The sequence below is a fragment of the Anabas testudineus genome, chromosome 5 (genome assembly GCF_900324465.2).
Source record: "Anabas testudineus chromosome 5, fAnaTes1.2, whole genome shotgun sequence".
NCBI lineage: Eukaryota > Metazoa > Chordata > Actinopteri > Anabantiformes > Anabantidae > Anabas > Anabas testudineus.
The window spans coordinates 24720767-24732142 of NC_046614.1; the positions used below are offsets into that span (position 1 = coordinate 24720767).

The window sequence follows — 11376 nt, forward strand, 5'->3', positions numbered from 1 at the left end:
GTCTAGGGTGGAATGACAGCAATTATATGACAGAAAATATCAGTTCCCCCAACCTTTACAGAGGGGGGCATAAAATACAGAAAAGACATCACAAGCAAGAGAACATCTGTAATCGGCTGCAGCACTGCTCGCGCCTGCGCACTCTCTTCATGTGCTTTGTGTGAAGCACTTTGTAACACGTTTATAAAAGTGCTCTATAAATAAATGTATTATTATATATTATTATTACAACGAGACATTCCTGTTCAGTGTTTATATCGATACATGCCTGAATAAACAAGAAACGTTTTCTTTTTAATCTATCTAGTTAATATTTTTGTTCTGGAGAAATAACGTGAAATGTTTAGTTTCATTTTAAGAAAGCTGGAGTTAAGGAGTAACAGAACTGTGCAGTAAGTTTGCTGAATTTGATTAAACGTAGTGTGTGAATAAAATACTGTGATGATGGCATATTATGGCAAACAGTGATTTGATCTGTTTCGTGCAGAATTCCTGAGTCATGGGTAAAATACCTTAAGACGCTTTTGCACTGAAAGTATAGTCCGGAAGCTGCTGTCGTTGCATCATCTGAAACTGAAAATGCGGCAGAACTGCCTTCATAAACGCTTGTTACTCTGATGCTGATGGTTTATGTTCTGATGACTTCAACAACTATGGAGCTTCTTCCTCTCATGTGTCTCTGTCTCCTGACGTGGTCTGGATTAACGTTTACTGATGGAAACGGTAGGAGAATTATTTAGTTAAAGTAATGATCAGGCTGCATTGTGTTTGTTTTATTTAGGTAAAAAACACATGTGAACATGCAGATCTGTACGAGAGTAAACAGACCGCCACATCTATTAATGTGTGGATAACCTGAATCTGCTTAGCCCCCATAGGTAAAACAGGTAGAGTAATTAAATTACTACGCTATTGTGAAAGACAGACCTGCGCAGTATTCTCATATTAGAGCGGATGCGAAGGGCGTATGTACCCTGCAGAGAGGACCCAGGATATTGTTGTCCGGCAGTGGTGGAAAGTGCAGTACAGAAAGTAACTATAGTAGGTAGTTTAGTTTTGTACATAGTGGTCAATGGCTTACGTGGGCATTTATGTTACTCTTTTTTTCCACTTCATTACATTTATCTGACAGATTTCTTTTGCAGATGCAGATTCTTAATATAAATTAGAATTAGGCATTAGAAAAATAGTCAATGCTGCTGTCTTAATGAATTAGAGCATTAATACGAATTTGAAGTGGCACTTCTGCTTGTAGATACGCAAGTAACTTCCTTCTTAGTAACAAATGAGGATGTGTGCTACTTTGAACCCAGATATTTACAGTGCAATCTCATAACTGGGAGTGTCAGCTGCTTGATGGTTCCTGAGAATTTGATGACTATGCAGTAGGAAATGAGAATAATAAACCAATAAACCACTACTACTGCTCCATCATCCAAGCAGTAGTAGTGGTTTCCCTGGAAAAGGGTACATGGGAAATCATGTTTCTCTGATTCTCTGTCCTGATTAGGGTAGCCAGGTTTTCTTTTACATGACAGTCAAGAAATCAGATTTCTCGATATACCAGCGTATTTTAGTCGCTGTGCTTTACCAGGTGCTTCAGCCTGTTTAATTAGCAATGGTTAGTTACAAGTACCAATCTAATTGGCTGTTAATCTCAGCGAATCAGTGCATGAGAAGCGTAGTGAGTAAGACTGGAGTAAAAGCAGTTACTACTGCGCTGTTAACAGTTTGTATACCTGCAGTCCCAGGTCTTCTTCTGCTTTCTCTTTTAAAATGATGAAAACAGACTATCGCCACCTGTTGGTATAGCAACTCATGGGCTTCGCCGTGTCGCATCTTTTGAGGCAACGTAGCCCGTTTGTGTTGGTCTCTCTGTTTTTCTGCCCAGATGCAGGCGATGTTTAGCAATTTTAAACTCAGTCTCACTTGCTTTTAGTTCTTTGATGTCGGATTGATGTGTCACGGCCTTTCACGTATTAGCTTTTATTTGTAGATATACAAACATAAAACAGGGAGTTGATCTCAGGACCTGGTAGATGCCAAATCATTAAGTTACTGCAATTAATGGGGCAAATCTACCTCTTTTAGCCATACTAATGGGTCAATAGGTGGTAATATTAATGTTAGTCTGTTAGTTCACAGCTTTAGTTCTGAATGAAATGTCTCAAAAGCTTTTTTTGATTCTAATTGTGGTGACCTGCTGACCCTGGTGGAGCTTCAGAGGGTGTGACTTTAAATTTTGAATTTATGCTAAACAACTATGTTTAATATGGCAACAAAAATGGCTAATGAACTATTCTGATGTGTCCACAATAACATATAAAGGTGTGCTTTTTTGTTCTTTGTAATCTTCCAGGACAAGGTGTTCTTGTGGCCATCAAAGAAGGGAGCGACGCCATTTTACCATGTTCTTTAAGCACCAAGGAAAACATTGATAATATGGTGTTTGACTGGAAGAAAGATGGTCTGAAAGAAGTGTTCCTCTTTGATGCTGGTTTTTATTACGGTTATAAACGAACAGGGCAAGATGAGCAGTTCAAAGGACGAGTTTTTCATTTTGAAGATGAACTGAAGAATGGCAATGCCTCCATAAAAATAAAGAACACAAAGATGGCTGATAATGGAAGTTACACCTGTATTTTCCCTGGACAACAAACATCTCACATTATTCTTTCTGTGGGTAAGTATTTTTTATGAATCAGTTCGAAAGAATAATGTGATTTTTGAAGACCCATTTGTTCAGTTTAATTCAATGACTGTGCATTCATGCTAACCATAGTTAGGCTAAACATTCAGTCTTTGATAAATTATAATTATCTTCTAATTTTTAGTCCTGCCTGCAGTCAAGGTTTTCACTTCTATTGAATTACAACTAAGTTTCGTGCAGACATAAATGTTTCCCAGAAGATTAATCCTGATTACACTGGTGGTCTCCTATGATTCTCTTGCACTACTAACAGGTTAATATTTCAGAGCTAAACGCTGAAATGAAAGATCACCACAAAATGTAGTTGACACACTGATTTTATGATTAGGATGAATTGTTCTAATTTTGGTTATCCTGTGATGTTTTATGTATTGTCTTTGTTTTTATGTTTTTTCTCTCACAATATCTCAGTTGTCTTTATCAAAACAAAAAGCTACTGCATTTAGGATAAAATCTGTTGTAAATTCTGCAGAATGCTCCTGTGAATGTACAGATAACATAGGCCTTCATTCTCATTATTGGACTGTATATCATTTTTTCCCTTTAGAGTCTGCCTTTTTTACTGCAATTACTGCGATTGGCTTTGGACTATTCAAAGTAATAAATGTGTCAAGTTGCTATTCAGCTGACAACCACTCTAGACCTTTATGCTATCAGATGTGTGTTAATTATGTTTATTCTTCAAATACTGTGTACCAATGATGTAGTGTTGGCACCTACATTTGTTATTCATTTTTGACCTGTAGAGGTCAGTGAAGGTAGACCCTACATTTCCTAATAAAAGCCCAAGGGTAGTTTCTCTTCAAACACAACTAATAATGAAGAAAATCCCCTCTCTCCTAGATATATTCAATTTTTATTTTATTTTGTATATTTTGTAGCTGCAGTGACAAAATACATTACAAACATTTGCATATTTTCTTAGTGTTCTTGATGTGCCAAGGTTACAAATTAGTTGTCTCCATACAAAACCTGATTATTATTACAATCATTTTCAGTGTATTGTCTAGGTCTGAAAATCAACTTGGAGCTATGACATGTATTCAGAGCCATCATATTAGCCTCAGTGAATCCTTTTTCCCAGCAGATGTTATAATCAAAAAATGTGTCAGTATTGAGTTGCCAATATTTAATGTTTTAAATGTCTGTAAATAGCATACAATCACTCTAACATCATGATGTTCTGTTTTTTAACTTTTAGCTCCTAACCCAGACAACACTGTTTTAACTTGTTAGTTCCCCTTACTATCATGTGCATTTTCATCTGTTTATACACTCTCACCTTAAATATTCTAATGTCGTAAGACCATAAATAACTGATACATGTCTCCAGTATCAATGCAAAGGAAACACTCTGCATTCATCTCTTGTGTTAGTTTCATTTCTACACTGGATATAAATTAATTAGTTTAGAATTGCACATGGACATAAGTAAAACTTTCATATCTTATTTTTATCACAAAGTATTTAGAAATCTAAAAATCAAGCATATCAGGCTGAAATTCACTTGATATGTCCCTCAATATGTCCATAGTTTCTCTACCAAATTTAAAGGTGATGAACAGAAGTGGCTCTGAGATATTTCAGAAAGTTCAGTACAGATTATCTCTGTCAGATAGCTGTAGAGTTATACAAAAACTCTCGAAAGTTGCTAAATTACAGTGGTAAATATGTTTTATTATGCTGACAAATTTCCTTTAATTTTAGATGTATCGATGAAAATCTATTAGAATATTCATATAATGATTAGCATATTTATTATCGTCAAATCATGTCATTTTTGACAGAAAAAAACATTTTTCTGTGATTTCTGACTCTCTCGCTGCCATTAAAAGGCCAAAAGCATCAACTTCCATATATGGTCCGACAGGTAATTTTACCGGCTATAAACTCGAGCTGTTTTCACTGGACTGGATTTCTATAGGTTGATACCAGACGTCAGTAAAACACACGTGGGGTTTGCGTAAAGGTGCTCTCTTCTGATTGGTCGATGGATTTAAAAGTCTCTTAAATACGCAACGTTAGGCCCTATACGGATGCTGATTGGTTTGTTTTGTTCGTGGGCGTTTACTGATTGCTGAGATACCGAACATCATTGGTCAGATTGTTTGTCAATACTTTAAAATTAATCGAAATCTGTTTTTCGTTAAGTTCGAGAAACAGCGGTAATGTCAAACTACGCAAATGGTTCGCTTTTAATTATCTTATTTTTTACTTCCCTTGGAATTTAAACGAACTAGATCTAATCTGTTAATGTCAGCTCTTTAAAACCAGCCACCGTTTTTCCGTAAGTGTCTTTTTTCCAATCTGTAAAGTCTTTATAAGTGCGACGGTCCAGCTTTGCAGTCAACCTGCTAACTATTAGGTGTCGTATAAAAAGACTCTACAGTTTTATGCCGTAAATTCTTTATTGATGTTATCAAAACGGCTGTAAAATTGAACATTTAAGCTTTCAAATGAAGTCTCAGTTCACGTATTAGGTCAAATGAATAAATCTAGTAGATGTATATATTCGTTTTTCACATTAATTTGTGGTCGCCTCCAACCTCCGCGCATTAAAAGGTTAAAAAACAGACCAAACATCCCAGGTGAGTCCTGATTTGACTTTAGTGACCCCTACATCTCCACTATATGTAAGTATATATGTAAGAACCTGTGCTTGATATTTTATAGCGCAACAAATCCAAATTTTCACATTTATTTTCAAGATGGCGACGCAGAAAATCATGGGTTTTCAATATTGTAAATATTTGTACCTGTAACAGTCTTTTAAAGTCTATCATATCTATACAATAATATTTAATTAAGGCTAATATTATGCTTCTTTAATTCTTCCTGGTCCTCTGTTTTCTAACATTTATTTTTTAAAACATCCACGGAGAGTAGAAATGAACACAAAAACATCCAAATATAACATTTTTTACTTGATAATTGCCTTTTTTTATCTGTTGTTTACTATCTTTACAGGTGCAGCTCCTAAGCCATTCATTACTTCTCTCTCAGCCACAAGGGAGTGGGCACGGCTGCTGTGTGAGGTTGAAGGTGTTTATCCAGAACCTATAGTAGAGTGGCGGGACAGTGCTGGAAACATCCTCCCTGCGGAACAGACACAATTCTTAGAAAGAGAGAACCGCTTCTATGTAACCCTTCAAATAACTGTGAACAAAACTGACCGCTACCGCTGTATAGTCACACAGAAGAAAATCTATCATCAGATCTATGCTGAGATCGACTTGTACATAAATGGTGAGATTTATTTTATTTGATTCATCATCAATGATTAAAACTTTTCATATCTTACTAATTTTTAAAAATTTGTATCCAGTCTGAGCCCAACTCAGTGTAGATTTGCCCTTTTTAAAGCAATTTTAGTTGTTAGTGGGGTTGCAAGCAATCCAATAGTATGCTATTCTCAGGTCACAAAAATTCTTTATTATTCTACTGTTTGTAACTTCTTCTTCTACGCTGTTCCAGACATTTAAATAATTCAAACTTCAATATGTTCAGCAGACACATAACAGTGCATAGCCATATACTTCTGGACAAGACCTAAACTTCATCTAATGTCTTACAGAGATTTCACATCAGACATTGATGTAATTTAATTTCTCACACTTAACCAAATTCTTTAAAATCATATCGGTTGTTTATCTAATTTTTTTTTTTAATTTTTACAACTATTCACACCACTGAAATTTCTTTTAAATACAAAGTTCAGGCAGCAATGTAGTGAAGTTTAAGCTTTAACAGTCACACTGTTGATACAGACGGGAGACATAACACCATCACAACAACAGAACACTTGGCTGAGAGTGGGGTGGCAGCATGTTCTGCATCACCAGTAGTTAGTTTAGAGCAGTGCTTCTCAAATAGTGGGGCGGTGCGATGCTAAGGGGCTCGCCCCCCTTAGTGACCCCAGGAAACCTGCTTTTTTGCCGTACTTGAATAAAGTGTAATTGCACATCTAGCACAGTAGATGGCAGTGGCGCTCTCATTGTCAGAGTGTGTGTTATGTCTATGGTGTTATTGCACCAGTATGGAGCGGGAGGTTTGAAGTGTAGTGAGTGAGTGGGGGGGCGTGAATGTTTACATCACTGAGTACAAGTGTTGGAAGTGAAGAACAACCTTCTTGGACTTATGGTTGCACACTGTTCTTTGGCTTCATGAATAGTCTGCACACTTGGGTCTTTGATGCTTGATTCCAAGTTGCTAGCAACAAAGCAGGACATCTAGTCTTCCCTGTCTTGCAACCTATCTTTGACTTTGGTCGGTCCTTTTTTTCTGCTCACAAAGAGATAAGCATTGTTCTACAGCTCAAAAAGGATTGATAAGTATGGGCTGCATGTAGCAACATATGCGTATGCACTGCTGTACAGTGCTATAAAAAGTATTTGCCCCCTTTCTCTCTTTTATTTTCTTGCATATTTATCACACTTATAAGTGATTAAACTGATTTGCAGTGGCAAGAAAAAGTATGGACACCCTTTGGGATTACGTGGAGTTTTGCCACTGTAGATATTCAAATACATTATTACACAAAGATAAACTGTGTATAAGAGTATATAAAATTCTGACTTTAAATTATGATTTTATTAATTAAGGGAAAAAGCTTTCCAAAGCTGCCTTGTCTTATTTGAAAAAGTAATTGCTCCCTAAACCTAATAACTGGTTGTGCCACCCTTGGCAGCAACAACTGCTTGAAGTCTTTCTCAGTGTGGTGGAATTGTAGTCCACTCTTCTTTGAAAATTTGTTTTAATTTCAGCCACATTGGAGGATTTTTGAGTGTGAATGGTCTGTTTAAGGTCATGCGATAGCATCTCATTCATGGATTCAAGTCCAGAATTTCTGTTAGGCAGCTACTGTCACAGTATAAGGAGGGGGACGAGGCAGGTCTGAACTGAAACAGGAGTTTATTAGCAAAACTACAAAAACAGGCAAACTAAGGGGGGTGTCAACTGACACTACAAAACAGGCAAACTAAGGGGGGTGTCAACTGACACTACAAAACCAGGAAGAAACACGAGGACAAAGTAACAACTTAAAACTACCAAAATGGCTGAAAACAAAGTAGCAAATCAGGATCTCAAAGTACAAAGCAAAACCACTGCTCAAAGGCAGGAAAACACTCACGGGAAACACAGGTAATAATGTCCAGAATTCAGAGGGGTGAACAAAGTCCAGGGAATCCAGAGGCAGACAGGGCTGAGGAGGACGGGCAGGAATAGGCATGGAAAACAGGCTGGAAACAGGTGGGGGAACGACGACGAACTGAAAAAGGGGGAAAAGGGCTGAGGAGAGTTTTGTAGGGGAAAGTGGGCACAGGTGAGTCCAATGTTCAGCTGATTGCTGTGAGCAGAGGGAGAGAATGGGCTGGTGGGCGGAGTCCAGAGGGAGAGTGAGGTGGAAAAGTGAGGGAAATCCTCAGCTTGGCCTGATGCCAGGCCGAAACGGTGACAGCTACATAAATTTTGTGTGAAACATCAGTTCTGAGTTGTTAAAGGGACTTGTATATGATATGTGTAGATGGAAGGGAAAATATTTATGTTGTACTTAAATGTTTTAGAAGTAGAATAGGCTTTATTTTCCAATGAGAAGATTTAATTTTCTAAAATTTAAGATTGTTGCTACCTTGTGAATATGACATTGGTGGGGCATACTGTATTTTTTATATTTTATTACTCTATTTAAACCACAGTGCACCAAAATAACTCATCAATATATCTGATGACATTTCCCATATTTAAATATGTATGTATGTTTATAATAGATTTTGATAATTTTTATCAGCCTGAATGTGTATCCTTTTCAGTGACCAATATACAGACATGGATGAAATATTGGTACCCTTCCCTTTAAGAAAAAAAAAGCCCACAAAGGTCATTTAAATAACTTGAGACTCACAAAAGTAATAATAAATAAGAATTTCATAAATGAACTTATGCTAATGGCCTGGAAAAAGATGGTACCTCTAGAGTAGATGTTAAATAGTTTGACCATAAGGACATGTTAAACTAAAGAGTGTCCTGAAATTATCTTTACAGGTGTCTTCCTACTTGTAATCAGTCAGTCTGCGTATTTAAAGGTTGAAAAGTGGTCACTATGCTGTTTAGTATCATGGTGTTTACCACACTAAACATGAACCACAGAAAGCTGAAGAGAGTTGTCTCAGGACATTAGAAATCAAAATGATAGACCAATGTTAAAGGTAAAGGCTGAAAACCATCTCCAAGCAGTTTGATCTTCCTGTGACTACAGCTGCACATATTATTCAGAAGTTTAAGTCCACAGGACTGTAGCCAGCCTCCCTAGACATGACCCTAAGAGGAAAATTGATGGCAAACTGAAGAAACAGAAAATACAAATGGTAACTAAAGAACCCAGAATAACTTCCATAGAGATTAGAGGTGAAATCAAAGGTGAAGGTACATCCGAGTCAGATCACACTACAGTCACTGTTTAAGCCAAAGTGGACTTAACAGAAGACGATAGAGGAAGACTTCACTGATGAAAGCAAATTGTAAAAAAAAAGAAAAAAATAGATAACGCTTATTGACAAACCACAAAGCTTCTGGGAGAATGTCCTTCAGACAGATTAAACAAAACTGGGACTTTTTGACAAGTCACATCAGCTCTATGGTTACAGACGCAAAAATTAAGCATACAAAGAAAACTACACTGTACCTACAGTGTAATGGAGGAGGTTCCGCTATGTTCTGGGGCTGCTTTGCTCAATCTGGCACAGGGTTTCTTAAATCTGAGCAGCAAAAACACTCAAGAATGGCTAAGAAAAAATCATTGAACTATACTGAAGTAACCTTCTATGAGTCCTGATCTAAATCACATTGAACATCTGTGGAAGGACCTGAAACATGGCATCTGGAGAAGGCACCCTTCAAACCTGAGAGAACTGGAGCAGTTTGCTCATGAGGGGTGGGCCTGTCGACATATGCAGAAATCTCATTGACAGTTACTGATATCGTGATTGCAGTGATTGCTTCAAAAGGTTGTGCAACAAAATACTAGGTTAAGGGAACCATCATTTTTGTCAATGTCTGTTTCATTAGTTTGTTTTTGTTTCAGGGAAAGGAGTGCGGGCTCATCCAGTGTGGTTGTTCCATGGGATATTGGTGTTCGTGTACTTCTTTCTTTACTTATAACCCCTTTCACTCTGGAAAGAAATCAGGACAGGTAAGTTTAAAAACACAATTTGTATAAAATCACAGAAGTACTTTTCTGAGTTATGTTTTTATTTTTTATTAGTTAAAAAATAAATATTAGACTTAAAAACAGGGGTCTGAATTTCAGTGTTAAAGCAAATACAGTGACAAATCTGCATCTGCATTAATGTTGTTTCATTATTAGCCCCTATGAAGAATTTAATGAATGACATTTAACAGCTTACTGACCTAAGCTCCTTATATTGTATGCTCTGGATTACCAAGTGTTAAAGTTTCAAGATAATCTGACCACAAAACCACAAACATAAAATTACAAATCTTTGAACCATATTAGGAAAACTTTTTAATCAGTCTGCATTATTTACAGTGTTCAACTAGTATGTATGGCCCAAATAAATAATGAATGATAAAGTACATGGATATACAGACAGCAATCATTTGGGAGAAGTCCAATTATCTGTTATCTCAATGAAATTAAAGTTTTAATAATATTTTGTTTCTTGCAGACAGCATGGTTCAAGAAAGTCATCAGCTGAATCAACACAAGGTTTACCATCTTTACACTTCTTGAGGTTGGCTGCAAAAGTGTGTGTACAGTCTCTTTTTATTGTATGAGAGTTGAAGACCAAATTAATAGAAACAAGAGATTATTCACTTATCAAAATCAATTTTTATATGGTTAAAATGTCATTTACATTTTTGTTTGTTTTGGTCATTCTACATTTACATGTAGTCACATTTACATGTACTTTTATCCAAAGCAACTTACAGGGTAGGCAGGGTAAGTGAAAGGAGATCTTGCCTAAGGACCCCTACTAAAGGTAGACCACAGCTGGGATTTGAACCCCAATCTCCACCATGGAAGGTGGTGATTTTACCACTACACTAACCAGCCGCTAGCCTTTATTGGATAGTTTTGAAAGTAAAGAGAAAGAAATCAAACATGAGGAGAAATAGAGGATGTGACATGTAACAAAGGACCCCAGCCAAACTCAAACTGAGGATGTTGCAGTTACTTTGCATGTGCACAAGCCATTAGGCTACGAGTAGGCTTTAATTATGACAAGTTGTTTTCTTTGTTCTTACAGTTGTGTTTGGGGTTGTTGGTTTTTATTTTACCCTAAAGATGTGACTGCCAGGATGTTTCTTTTTGCTGCACCTCAGTAAGGAAATACAGACAGAGAGAGAGATTAATACCAAAAAGCCATTAAATCTTCCAACATACAGTATATGTAGCATTGTGCTTGCCTTGCAGGTAACTTGTAAGTTGCACTGGATAAAAGCATCTGCTCATCAAAGCAGCAGCTTTTTTGATAAGATGGAGACAGATGAGTGATTTTTGCTTCAGTGCATAATAAACTGAATTATTACAACATTATATATAATCATAGTTATAGTATATTTGCTGAGAATTCCTGGTTGTTTGTACCACTCAGATGTATTGGGTTTTTACTAAAACGTTGAATTCTCTGCAGTTTGTTAATCAC

At 36.7% G+C, this 11376-nt stretch overlaps 1 protein-coding gene across 2 annotated transcripts; it reads left to right on the forward strand.

Moving 5' to 3' along the window:
- The first annotated feature begins 550 nt into the window (after positions 1–550).
- Positions 551–10633, forward strand: LOC113154787 (butyrophilin-like protein 1). Of its 2 annotated transcripts, XM_026349166.1 has the most exons (7): positions 551–723; positions 2360–2683; positions 3912–3934; positions 5274–5298; positions 5678–5956; positions 9792–9899; positions 10396–10633. In XM_026349166.1, exons 1-6 carry the CDS (start codon positions 618–620, stop codon positions 9866–9868), a joined length of 834 nt encoding a protein of 277 aa, XP_026204951.1. In that variant the 5' UTR covers positions 551–617; the 3' UTR covers positions 9869–9899; positions 10396–10633. The 2 variants fall into 2 exon arrangements, with proteins under 2 accessions (XP_026204951.1, XP_026204952.1); XM_026349167.1 differs by lacking the exons at positions 3912–3934; positions 5274–5298 and having other exon boundaries at positions 552–723.
- Positions 10634–11376: the final 743 nt, after the last annotated feature.